The sequence below is a fragment of the Tachypleus tridentatus genome, chromosome 6 (assembly GCF_004210375.1).
Source record: "Tachypleus tridentatus isolate NWPU-2018 chromosome 6, ASM421037v1, whole genome shotgun sequence".
Taxonomy (NCBI): domain Eukaryota; kingdom Metazoa; phylum Arthropoda; class Merostomata; order Xiphosura; family Limulidae; genus Tachypleus; species Tachypleus tridentatus.
Genome location: NC_134830.1, coordinates 63,568,679 through 63,583,265, shown reverse-complemented (window position 1 = coordinate 63,583,265; position 14,587 = coordinate 63,568,679). Strand labels below are relative to the sequence as shown.

At 35.6% G+C, this 14,587-nt stretch overlaps 1 protein-coding gene across 1 annotated transcript in view; it reads left to right on the top strand.

Moving 5' to 3' along the window:
• LOC143252683 (arfGAP with SH3 domain, ANK repeat and PH domain-containing protein-like) overlaps positions 1–14,221 on the top strand; it is a 97,527-nt gene extending 83,306 nt beyond the window's left edge. The window contains 4 exon segments of the mRNA XM_076505205.1: positions 1,347–1,398; positions 1,682–1,761; positions 12,266–12,384; positions 13,872–14,221. Coding sequence (XP_076361320.1) covers positions 1,347–1,398; positions 1,682–1,761; positions 12,266–12,384; positions 13,872–14,072 — 452 coding nt within the window. The 3' untranslated portion in view covers positions 14,073–14,221.
• Positions 14,222–14,587: the final 366 nt, after the last annotated feature.

Below are 14,587 nucleotides of genomic sequence, written 5' to 3'. Positions count from 1 at the left end.
TGATGAAATACCATTTTGTCGACTGTAAATATAAAATGTCCATTTTTAAAAAGAAATTTCAATGAAGGGAGAAAAAGTATTTTCAGACTGATACTTCATATATAATTCAAGTTTATTTAAACATCCAAATTTTCAAGCACTTTCAAATTTCTCCAGTTATACACTAAATAATAGATTGAAGGTTGTTTTACCTAAGTAACACGTTAGTTATTTACAAGTTCAGTTTATATATATTACGTCATTGTGTTATACTTGTTCTTTTATTCTTAATGCTGATATTTATTATTAGGCTTAGAACTGTATGATTGTATAATTTAATTATATTTAAATTAATTATACAAGTTTTACTCACTTGAGTATCTGGGTGCTTCTGCACTGAAGCAAAAATAATTGGATCATGTAAGTAACTGATTGTGAGAAAACTTCTAATTTGTTTAAGAACATCATTAATTCTGAAGGTACTTTTAATTTTTGGTTGATAAATGTTACCATTTGTAAATGTCAATCTGTCTGAAATAAAATCGTTTTTTTCTAAAATGTTTTAAAATATACCATAAAATTTGTGAAGTAGCTATTAACCTTTAAATTTTAGAATGCATATTGTATAATTTAATGTTTGAGATAAAGACTGTTTTTTTTCCAAAGTATATTATGGTGCCATCATGTATTATTGAATGGTTAGAGCTATTTCTTTGTTCATGTTGCATAAAATGATCTTGGTATTAATTTTAAATAAAATTTTATGATAAAGATTACATAATTGTAGTGGGTTTGATTAGCTACAACTCAAGTGTGAATGAAGTGTATACAAGTTACAGTTTTTAGTTTTAGTGTTATGTGTCTGCTAGTGATGATTGCTGTATTTAGATGTTTATGAAGTATTGTAATGAACATTGCAGCTTAAACATAATGTTAACATCACTTTTTGAAGGAATCATGTCTAGTGAACAGTTTTTGGTTAATTTCTTACAATTTACATATTAAGGGTGAGCCTAATGAATATTATGGTTGATAATTAGGTTTAAATTCACATCAATTATATCAAAGCTCTGTTTCTTGATTAATCATTTCCTGATGACAATCAGAATCTGGTGTTTAAAAAGCTATATTTTAGAGATCTATCCAGCTGATGAAAGGGTTAGTTTTTTTACATAATAATATAACTTTTCTAATTTTTAAGTGTTAGGATAGTAATAATCTATATTGGTTTTCTTGGGTAAAGTATGTTAGGCTAAAATTATTGAGAGATAACATTGTGAAAATGTGTAATTGTTTACCTAAATATTTAAAACTCTGGTAATTGTTACTTCATATATTCTTGACACTTACATAAGTTATTTTTACAGTTGGAGCTAAGCAGGTGCTTCCAAAAAATCCACAGTTTCCCTCATTGAAAAGGTAAAAAACTTTAAGGAACATGTAGTTTGGAATTGTAGGGACACCTCATCGTTATATGTTTGTTTTAAATTTTTAGGTACTCTGTATTAAAAACTACTCTAGTGATCAGAATTCAGTTTTTAATGTATTTTACAGTCTTATCTTAGTGAAACAAATGTATTGTGTTATTAAGTGAAAGCAGCTTTTAAGTTTTTGGATTAATATAAATATATGAGTATGTAAATTCATGTGTGAAATATTTGTGTTGCCTGACTTTGTTTTGTTGATGTTTTTTAAAACATAGTACTTCAGAAAGAGCATCATCACAGGTCTATGGTTCTATTCACAAACCAAAATGGCCTCCTCCTTCTTCAGGACAACCTAGTGAGTAAATAAATTTCAAACTCTTATATAGTGATGCATAATTTTCTTTTTCTTTTGATTTTCAATCCACTTTTAACCTTGTGATTAATGTGTCCTGATATTAATCCTGATACACCAGAAACATTTTGTTGATGTCCCTTAGTTTTTTCTCTCTCACAGAGGAAACACCTAACCAAATTGAATAAGACTTTGAATGAACTTTCTAACTAGTATTTGTTTTTACTGCTTACAAAATGTTTAATTTTTCTTAATTTTATGTATGTTTTGATATTTCCAAACTTTTTTGTTACAAGCTCTGTTTTGTTTATATTTCCAATCAGTTTCAGCTAGGTGGATATTCATTGACATATTTCTTTTTATTCTTTATTTTGTCAATTACTGCTGTCACCATTTGTGGCTATAAATCATTACAAGTACCCCAAAATTGACAAATATTGATCAGTGACTTTCAAAATTGTCAGGTCAAACTGGGTTACAGTATTTGTACTAACAAAGTTCTTAGTCAACAGTAATTTATATCTAATTAATGTAGTTTACTGATAAAATGTTTTTTGTATGTGCATTATTTAAATGCAATGAACTTAATAATGTTCAATAAATAAAGATTTGAGTCCTTGTAATATTCTGCTATAATCTACTGTGCTCTCTAAACCTAACCAGATCTACCTGATGATTTGTATTACAGAAATGTTTCCACAGCTTTTAAACAAATATAACTTAACACAAATTTTCTCAAATACAAATAATACCTAAATAAATTAAGTTTCCAGAACTGTGATTTGTTCTTGAATCTTCTGAACTTTCCATAAGAGTCTGGTGTTCTTGTACCACTTTAATGACTTAAACTTGCTGCACATAGTTTAATATGCTATGTCCAATGACATTTAAACTTTACCTATAGCAATTTCAAAGTAATTCTTCATTATCCAGAGTTTAGATTAGGTGTTTTGAGGTTGTAAAAGGGTGAGAATGCAAGGCTTTACTAATAAAAGTCAGTGAAAACATAGGATAATATGAAAAATAATACATAAATGTTTATATTCTTAAAAAATAATTTTTTAAGCAAATATAAATCTACTTTTTTGGGATAGGCAGCAAAATTCTAAAGAAATTTTTTTAAAATTTATTTCAAGGTGAAATTGCTAAGTGCTGTGCAGGAACCTAGGTTTGAACATGGTGTTAATTTTTCATTGTGAATATACTTAATAAATGTTGCAAAATGTTGATTTTAAAATCTTTTTGAAATTGAGATAATTTTATTATTTTTATTTTAATCTTCAAATTTGGCACACAGGTGTACACGTGACACCTTAGGGTTTTTTTAACACACTTGAAGAGAGAGATGCTTTAAGTAAAATATCCAAATTCTGATGCTGAAATTTTTACTGAAAGTTTTTATTTAGTTAAATAAAAAAAATATGGAAGAAGATATTGTCAACATGTATGTAAGAAATCAACTGGATGAGTTTTCTTTAAGTGTAAAATATGGTATACTTTCAGTCATTATAGCATAATTATTTCTTAATATTTTTTCGTAAGTGGATTCATATTATCATTTGTACTAAAAAATGAAAATATCACTAGCTGACTTATTTTTTATGCTATTTACCTCAGAATATAAAATTGCATGAAAACAGTAAAATTAATTTAAAATTTAGTGACAATAATCTTATTACAATGGACACAGCAAATGTGTCAGTATCAATGGATGTAACCATAACTCCTGTGCCATCTGTTCAATGACACCATAAACAAAAATTTATAAAATTTCACACTTTTGGTTCTCAAGATTTTGGTTAATTAGAAAAATAGCTGCAACATGTGCAACAACCATTTCTTTATAATATAATACAATTTTAAATAAAAGAACATGACTTTTGCTAAGACTGTACGTGAGAGTTTGATAACATTTATTGATCTGATTTTTAAATGTAGTACTGAGAAACTGGGGTTATTAAAAACTTGTTTTTTTAATAAATGGTAACACTTTTAATGTATAAAAACATTAGTTTACAGTAAATTTCATAAATATTTTGATATAAAGTTTCTTGCAGTTCAAGAGCACAATCACCACACTTTTTTGTGCAGTACTTCCTAGAAAAAAATCCTTTTTTTTTAGAAAACACTCACTTTTTTTTTTGTCACTGATGAAAAATCCAGTTTTTGGTTTAGTTAACATAATAAACCATGGTGAACTAGTGTATGATTTACTGGATACACTACAAGACGTGTACATGCAGCTTAAAACAGTAGTCCCAAAAAACATAATATTTTTAAAAAGAAAACTTATTGTTATAAAAAGGCAAAAGCTAATAATCATTATAATTCTGTTTTTAGCATTAAGTGATTCTTCATAAAATGAATTGAGTACAGGGTCGTAGTTCATGGGCCAATGGGGATATACATCCCCCCCCCTTCATTTTAGGTGGGGGATATGGTGCATACAATCATCCCTTCCCCCTACAGTTTGGTCTGTTGAATTGTTTTATTGCATCACAGGCCTACAAATTGTATGTTTGTTCTTGTGATTCTCGTGTTCTTATCAATCGAATTACATAATTAGGCCTAGATGTAGGCTTTTTCAGTAGCTGAAATGTACATCTTTAATATCGGCGTGCTTCTAAGCATTTTGATCTAAGCGATAGTTCCTAAGTATCAGTCAGTAGGCCTAGGTATACATGCAAGTATTGTGGCAACAAGATTACTCTATGACTGCATGTTTACAGCTTTCAGGTTCACGTAATCAGAGATTACCAATTTGCAAATTTAACAGTCCACATAAGTGGTTGCAAAAATCATCTCCCCCCAAATCGGGTGTAAAAAAAAATCTACACCCCTGATTGAGTATGATAATATACCTTAGTCTTCTTACTTTTTTGATAAATTTCCCAGTTTTCAAACATCCCATAACTGAGGCAGAAGGATATGGAAAATTGAATTAAATAGTTAACTTTTAACTGAACTCAGATCATTTTCTGTAGATGAGGGAATTTATCACCATCCCCTTTTTCCAGTTACAAGTCAAGATGGCTGCTGTATTGATGTCAGACAGTTTATGAGTTGTACAGAACTAAAAAACATATAAATTCTTAAGATAACTAATAGTATTCCAAAGGTTTCTATTCGCGTACCGTCTTTTAAAAACTTGTTAAAGGCTTCTAAATTGCATACTTCAGTACATACTTATACTGAAGGTTAATTGCCCTTGATAAGAATATTTCAAGTCTCCTGTTGCCTTTGAAACTACTCGCTCCATCATTGGTTATGCTTAGTTTCCTACTCAGTTTATACTCAGCTATACATAGCATTTTCCATTATGATGAGCTTCTGCAAAGAATGGCAAGGTCAGTTTTAGACCATTTATCTTGAAAACTTTTCCACAAAACCCACACTGTGTTCGAAAATTGTCTTCAAGACTGCATTTAAAAAGGTCAAAAGCATTACAATTCATTGGAGCTACATTAGGTAACGTATTGGTTATGTTGTAATTCAGCCATCTTTCTTTTGAAAACAGCAAGTTTTGATGGTATGACTGTTTTTTTTTTAATTAAAAAGTTCTCTTTTATAACCATAACCTTTATTTTATAGAAGAGGGATTGATTTGAGATGGACTTTTAAAACCTGTTGCTGTTCTAAATTTTCTGCCCCTCGGTGTGGATTCCTGTACGTGGTGAGGGGACCTCCCAGGGAAGGTTCTGTTCTATCTGGTTACCTTCTCTGGGATCTAAACATCCACCCACGTGTTTGCCGTGCGTGGCGACCCGTGAAGGGGAGGAGAAGATCCTGGTGGTTGAGGGGTCCAACCCTAACACACCACTTTGGCCTCGAATTCCTGTAGACAGGCGGCCTTTGGGTAGCCCCCTGGGTCAATCGGCTGGTCCACTTGGGCTAGAGTCAACCAAGTACCAGTGTTGGAAGTTCTCAACGGGTGTTGTGGACATTGTGCCTGATGCTGGTGTTTGGGTATAGTGCTCACGAAACCCTGGCGTTGCTGCATTGTCCTTGCGTGACTTTGTAGTGCGTCCCCTTGTAGGGCTCCATGGTGGGTGGGGTCAGTGGGTACCGAAATTTTTCCCTTTCCTATGGATCCTCAAAAAATTTAAATAAAATTGTAAAAAAACAGTCAATGGGTAGCGACCACGTCTTGAATACTCAGAACAGCAATCTTCAACATCAGTAACACATGTACCTCATTTTCTTATATTACATTCTCTTTCGGAAAAACCTTTAGGGCAAATGTCCCCTTTTTTTATTCAAAAGGGACTAGAGGGACTTGCTGGCTCTCAAAATCAGTAAAGAAACTTGATCTGGTGACATATTAGTTGAAACATCCACATCCCAACACAGTGAACTCCTGTTGAAATCAAAGGCAATTGGGGATATACCTATTGAGGTTACACCCCATGCTGCCTTGAATTCTTCACGAGGAGTTATTGTTGAAAGGATTTGAAGAGCGTTCGAGTCAGAGATTCTCGCTGGTCTCTCCACTCAAGGAGTTTCTGCAGTGAGGCATCTCCACTTTCAAAGATGGAATTACACTGCCAACAAATACCCTCGTTTTAACATTTACTTCACCACGTGCACCTGCCACTATCAAGGCAGGTTATCTCATTGCAGGGTTCGCCATACATACCAAACCCTCTTGATGTTTCCAATGTCAGAGATTCGCCACTCAAAGACATCTTGTCGTGGTTCCCTGACATGTGCTCGTTGTGGAGGCAAGGACCACGATGCCTATGACTGTGACATGAACCCACATTGCGTAAACTGCAATGGTTCTCACCCTCATACTTTCATTCTTGCCCAAAATGGTTGGAGGAAAAGAGGTGCAGCGTTTGAAAACGACACATAACATTAGTTATCCTGAGGCTCGGAAATTGCTGTCCACAACTCCATCTCGGACATATGCTGCTGCACTTCATTCCACAACTACAGTGGGAGTGCAGACAGATCTCTCTGTGCCTCCAAAAGAATCGTTTTCAAAACAAATGAAAAGCCTTTTGACCTCCGTGGTTAAAAGGTTGATGAATCAACTACCACACCTATCTCTGTCCCTCCCATACCTTCCAACACACCTCAAGATCCACGTCCTTCAGTTTCAAATACAGGCATTTCTTCTGATACATCTTTTCTCCCACCACAAGAGACAACACAATTATTCGGTTCGTCCTCAGTCACTAGATTCCCTTCCAATAACAAAACCTGCCCACCGACACAGAGCAGGATCCATGGAGGTTGATAGACCTCCTCCAACTAAAGACAGTAAAGAAAAAAAGCGTGGTCGTAAACCGAAGGGTTCTCCAGCCACTTCACCTACCCGTTCTTAAAATGGCCACCTTGATACAATGGAACTGTCGAGGTTTACGTTCTAATCTGGATGATATCAAAACGCTGATTGCTTCCTACCATCCTGTTTGTCTTTCTTTACAAGAAACATTTCTCAAAACTGCTGATACTGTCTCCATTCGGCAGTTTTCTCTGTACAGAAATGACAGGTTGTGTGATGGTCGAGTACATGGAGGGGTGGCACTGTTGGTTGATCAACACGTGCCCACCCTGTCTTTGTCACTCAACACACCCTTGGAGGCTGTAGCCATCCGTATTTCCTTGGGTCATACCATCACTGTTTGTTCTCTGTACCTGTCCCCTGGAAAGACTTATGATCAATCAGATCTGGATGCTCTCGTTGAACAATTGCCATCTCCGTTTCTAATCCTAGGGATTTTAATGGACATCATCCCCTCTGGGAAGTGCTATTATAGATGGGAGGGCGATCTGTAGAGCGGATGCTCTCTGATCACAATCTTTCTCTTTTCAATACTGGTTCTTCCACTTACTTTCATGCACCTAGTCAGTCCTTTACCGCTATTGATCTCTCAGTTTGCTCCCCTTCATTATTTTCCCATTTTTCATGGAGGGTTGACAGTAATCCACTAGGCAGTGATCATTTTCCAATCCTTATAAGAGAGACTGGCGTGGTCGATGCCACCCTACCCGCGTGCCCGGTGGAAGCTGGATCAGGCAGACTGGTCCACTTTCACTGCTCTCGCAGAACTTGATCCTGCCATCGTAAATCAGCCATCAATAGACTACTGTGTAGCAGCGGTAACTGACTGTATTACACATGCAGCTGCTCAGTGTATTCCTAAAACCTCGACACGTTTTCCACGATATCCTCGTCCGTGGTGGAATCCTGCTTGCCACTTAGCACGGAAGGCTCAAAAGCGGGCCTGGGATACTTTTCGTAGATATCCCACACTTTCAAACCGGGTTGCTTTCCAGCGGGCCGTGCACATGCTAGGTGGGTAAGACGTCACAGCCAGAAGGAATCTTGGATTAAGTTCACAACCAGTATATCTTCTACCACCAGTTCCAAGATCATATGGGACAGGATTCGAAAGGTTAATGGACACTACAATTCTATCCCCTCTCGATCTTACTCTCTGATGGTCAGGAGGTGACTGATGTTCGAACATCGCTAACACTCTAGGTGAAAGCTTTTGCCGGTATCTAGCACTTCTGCTTGTTCCTCCACCTTCCTGGCCATCAAGACTCAGGCGAGCGATCACCTCTTTCCTTTCAACTAACTGTTTCTTTGACTATAATCGTCCTTTTACCCTGGTGGAACTAAAATGGCCCTTCATCGGTCTGCCAGTACGTCTGTTGGACCTGATGATATTCATTATGACATGCTGCACCATTTATCTCCTGCTTCTCTTAATGTCCTTCTGATTGTTTTCAACCGGATCTGGCAGAAGAATGTTTTTCCTGATGCTTGGCCAGGCTATTATTTTACCTTTCTCTAAGCCAGGAAAGATCCCAAGATTCCTTCAAACTACCGTCCAATTGCTTTGACAAGCTGTCTCTGTAAGACATTAGAAAGGATGGTTAATGCTCGTCTTGTTTGGTTCCTTGAATCAAACAACCTCCTCTCGCCACCCAGTGTGGGTTCCGTCGACAGCACTCCACCACAGACCACCTAATTGTCTTGAAACATCTATCAGAGAAGCCTTTCTCAGCCGCCAACATCTTGTATCAATATTCTTTGACATAGAGAAGGCTTACGACACAACATGGAGGTATGGCGTTTTTGAGACCTCCATACATATGGGTTACGTGGCCATCTACCCATGTTTATTAAAAATTTTTTAATGGACAGGAGATTCCAGGTTCGTGTGGGTTCGACACTTTCCCGTTCTTTTGTACAGGAACTTGGAGTCCCTCAAGGATGTGTATTGAGTGTTACACTCTTCAGTATAAAGATAAATGCCATCACTGAACAACTCCCTCTCACTGTTGCGAATGGGCTGTATGTCGATGACTTTCACATCTCATGTCAGTCGTCAAACATGAGATATATTGAGCGGCAACTACAAACCGCCCTCAATTGTGTAATGGAAGTGGACTATGGCGAACGGCTTTAATTTCTCTCTCTCCAAAACTGTGTGCATGCACTTTTGCCGTCGACGGGTATTCACCCTGATCCTGAACTTCATATCGGTGGAGTTTTGCTGCCAGTTGTCCCGGAGACCAAGTTCTTGGGGCTTATCTTTGATCGTAAACTGACCTTTATACCACACTTAAAGCAGCGGGTCAAATGCACAAGAGCACTGAACATCCTCCGTGTTCTCTCTTCTACCAGTTGGGGCAGATCGCTGTTCAATGTTAAAGGTATATCGTGCTCTTATTAGATCGAAACTCGATTATGGATCAATGGTCTATGGCTCTGCCAGACCTCAGCCTTAAAGATGCTGGACCCGTTCATCACCAAGGACTTCGACTCTGCACTGGGCTTTCCGCACCTCTCCAGTTCAAAGTATATACATTGAATCTCATGAACCTTCTCTACACCTTCGCCGTTTGCAACTATCTTTACAATATACTTCAAACTTCATTCCTTACCAAAGCATCCCACCTGGAAATGTGTTTTCCTTCCTCGGTGGGCAGTACTTTTCAGAACAGACGATCTGTCATTGCTCCGTTTGGCCTTAGCATCCGAAGCAATTGGATGAATTGGGTCTGTCCTTGGATAACATTGCATGTTCCACAGGTCGGCCCATCCCACCATGGCTTATTACAGCCCCAAATGTGACCTTTCTTTCAGTCACCTAAAAAAGGCAGATACTCCAGATTGGAAGTACCGTCTTTTATTCAATGAATATCTTTCAAACAATCATTCAGTTCCTATTTATACAGATGGTTCCAAATCAGGTAATTCAGTGGGCTCTGCTATGGTTTGCTATGGATCAGTAGTTGCACGCAGAATCCCTTCTACAGCTTCTGTGTTCACTGCTGAACTGTATGCCATATCTCTTGCCCTGGATCATATTGCAGCTGAGCAGTACTCCAACTGCACTATTTATACTGATTCGCTTAGTTCTATACTTGCCTTGGAATCGCTACACGTTGGCTCACATCCTATTCTCGCTGATATTCAGAACCGACTGGCCCGTTTCTCATTAGCAGCTACTTCAATCCAGTTTTTCTGGATACCAGGCCATGTTGGTATTCGAGGAGCGAGCTTGCAGACATGGCAGCTAAATATGTCTGCTTCAGCACCATCACTCCTATGCCTATTCCGCACATGGACTATGGTGTTATCTTCAAGGGTCGGCTCCGTGCCAGCTGGCAGTCCACTTGAGTGAGCAGCGTGACAACAAACTTTTCAAATCAAACCCAAAATTGGACTTTGGCCATCTAGCTTCCGTAAAGTTCGGAAGGAGGAAGTTGTTCTCACTAGGCTACGCATTGGTCACAGTTTTTAACTCATCATTTTCTTTTATCTGGAACTGATGCACCAATGTGTAATTTGTGTAACACTCAAATCACTATCAGCCACATTTTACTTTCTTGCCATCGTTACAATTCTCAACGACGGCAATATTTTAAACATATTTTTTCCCAGGGTCAATCTGTAACATTGGACAGAGTTATTGGTGATGGTGACTCTGTCCACCTTGATAATGTTTTTAATTTTTTAATGGCCATTAACCTTTTAATCTCATTTAAGTGTTGCATGTTTATTCATTACACCTTTTAATTGTGGTTCCTTTTTTACAGTTTTAATCTTTCTCCTTCAATTTGACATTGGACAATGGCCAGAACATTAAATAACTCGACACCAGGACTGGAAAGGCCAACTTCAGGTGACTAACGCTCCTGTTTGAACTATCCGCTTGAACTACTCGTTAGTCATCCTGGAAGTTGTTATTATACTTTACTGCATATCATTTCACACTTTTACTAATTAACTTTTAGTACTGGCCATATTGACTCATAACCCGGAACCAGGACTGGAAAGACCAACTTCAGGTGACTGACGGTGGTTTTATACTTACCTGTTAGTCTTCCTGGCGGGTTACGATCATTACCATTCTGCTACAGGTAGTTCTTTACAACCTTGTTGACTGGATGTCAACATTGGTTTTACGCCATTTTCTGTCTTAATTGCCGTTTTGCTTCTATCTTCAATTACTTCTACAAATTTTACTCCATTTACTTGACTTTATCCTTTTACTGGACATTTGGCTACTCATTATTACGATTTTATGGAGTGTCTTTAAAACTTTTACTTTCTTTTACATTTTGATAATAGCTGCTATGACACATAACCCAGAACCAGGACTGGAAAGGCCAACTTCAGGTGATTGACGGTGGTTCTTGAACTTACCTGTTAATCTTCCTGGCGGGTTATGATCATTACCTTTTTGCTAGAGTAAATACCTTACAACTTCTTATACTCTACCTTTTATCTTAACATTGTAGACTAGGTGTCAACATTGGTTTTATACTTTTTTGTTTTACCTTCAGTTCCATTTATGTCTATTACTACATTTATTTATTTATTTATTTTTTTTTTACATTTTTACCGAATGTCTGGCGCAGATAGCCTCGCTGCTTTGTGCCATAAAACACTAAATCAATCAATCAATCAATCTAAATTTTCTGTTGTGTGAATGTTTCTACCTTCATAGAGGACAGTGAAAGCCCTCTTCAAAACATTATTTGCCTCTTCATTGTTGAACAGGCTTGTATTCCAAGTATCTTTCTTTGAAGAAATCTATGACGTATTCACCAGCAATACGTTTACTTCTAGTGGGTTTGCTTGTCTGATGTTTAGGAACTCATTGTGAATCAAACACATATAAGTGCTAAGTATATTATCCGTGGTATCAAATCTTGTAAGTCATTTTCTTAAAGTGTAATACAACTTCCTGTGAGTACATCAACATATCTCTTTATATAGAAATTACACACACTACACACCTGTATTTATATATTTACACAAAATCCATGTATACATGTGAAGTAACTGAATGTGTAACTGGTCTGCAGTGATATCAAATCTGTACATATCAGTCTGTAAATGGTAAAATCTGTAGTTAGTAAACGATCTTTTGTAATAATATGTAAATTTACTATTAATTAAGAACCTAAGAATAAAGTATGTGTACTTTATTTTGATTTCGTAAGCTATTAAGAGTTTTTTATGATTGTTTTAAAGGTTTGAGTAATCAGCAACAGAAAAGACTCAGTAATGGACAATCGTCAGATAGTTTATCTTCCTTGGCTTCAGATACAGAGTCGGGTCATACAGTTGTGCCAGTTCCTCCACCAAGGAAGGTATTATATACTGCATTTTATAAGGAAATATGAAATGTATTTATTCAACAAAAATTATGGTTTCATTCAAGGGTATTAATTTTTACCTATAATAAAACTAAACAAAATCAATTTTTTTAATATCTTCTAGGTTTTTAAAAATTTTGCTTTATTAATCTAATAAAATGCACAACAATATCTGTTGCTGTAATCAGGAATCATTATATTAGTTTGTAATAGGAATTGCACAAGTTTTCTCAAAACTAATAGAACATTTAGTCAAAACCACCTTAAAAAGAAAACTTGTTCCTTAGACAATACTCAAAACCTTCCTTTTCAATATACAAGACCACTCAAACATTGATAAATAAGCAAAATGAGTGATTTCATAATTTTTTTCATATTTCATAATAAACTTTTATATGCACTCAGTGGGAATTATATCAAACTCTAGGCATCTATTTGTCCATTGCTGTGCATTAAAAAAATTCAGCATACAAAGTAATTAAAAACTGAGACTTCAAAACATACAAATAATGATTAAAAAAATTAAGAAAACAGTGCTGGAGATCTAATTCTGGCAGTTTGTTCAAGCTACAAATTATTATTTAACTCTGCTATAAAATTGTTACATATTATATCTTCTGTAGTGTGGCATTGAACAGGAATTTTGCAAAAAAAAAAAACATTTTTAAAGTTAATTCAGTCTTGTTAATTTTGTTATACTAAAAAATTATGTAAATCCTTCATATCATAAAATTCAGTTTTTTCATAGTGTGAGCACTAGTTAGCAACTACAACTTGAGCATTTTTTAGTTTGTTAATTGGAAACTGTCATGTGAAGGGTTCCCAGTTTTGCTGTTGCACATTGTTAGTCAAGTCACCATTGTTCATTGTTACTCAAGTTTGCTGTCTTTACATGGATTTCTTCCAATGTATTTTAACAAGTTTTTAACAGTGAATGATTACCCCAGTAGGATGTATCTACTAAGAAGTGGTGGTGATTTTTTTTCTATTATTCCTCACACTTAGCTGAAACTGTGAGTGTATTCAGTAATTATTACCACAGCATATATCACTATTTCATATAATTATAGCTATTTTTAAATTGATAGTACTATACACATGGAGTCAAAATAGGGGCTTGTAGCTTGAGAATGTAACGTAGACACTATTTCCAGCCTTGTTTACTTGTTTTAGAGTCCCTAATGTTTTAGACTTGAAAATATATTACTTGCATTTTGATTCAACATATTTCTGTACTTTTTGAGAATCTCTTGTTTTTTTTTAGATGAACAGTTTTTTACTAATCTTGTTAATAATAATAATGCTTATTTTCCAACATGTTCAATAAAAAATATTTTCATTAAATGTTGTGTAGTTTAGGAAATAACCCTTTTATGGTGCAGTTATTCAAATATACACACACATTTCTTCTAGTCTAAATATTACGTTTGATACATAAGTATACTTTAGTGGTTAAACAATCTAATATTTTACCTTCCCAGCGTCATGACAGTTTGAAGCCTCGCTGTAAGGCTCTTTATGATTGTGAAGCTGATAGAGAGGATGAATTATCTTTTAGTGAAGGAGAGATCATTGTGATAATCAGTGAAACTACTGATGATGAGGAGTGGATGGAGGGAATGATTGAAGGGGAACCTCAGCGAAGAGGAGTATTTCCAGCAAGTTTTGTCCACATGCTGTAATAATAAATTGAGGAAAACAGAGTTAATATAAACCAAAGTTTCTATTCACATGTGGAACATAAAAGGAGTGGTGGACTACACTACGGAACAACATAAAGGCAGAATTTTCAGAGGTTTTTATGGACTTCTGTAAAGATATCTAAAACTGCCATTGCTCCTTTTTTAAAGTGCTTGTTAATGTTTATAAAAATTGTTTGAGTTTATGCTCTTTTATTATTATTTTTTTTTTTATAAATGAAAGGTGTCAACTAAGGTGTTTGAGTTGACCCAACATTTAATAATACTGCTCTTTAGTCAGTCTTAGGTAGGAAACTACAGTTACGACTGAATTTCTCAAAAGTCTTAAATGTAGTCACAGCATGGTGTGTTTTAGCATTGTACGTGGCAGTATGTTTTCTGATGTTAATAATCTGTAGTACAATACCTTTTTGGAGGAAACAGTAACATTCCTTCACACCATTTTTGATCCTAAGAACTAGGAAGGGTTTTTTTCAATCTTAGTTTACTGAACTTAA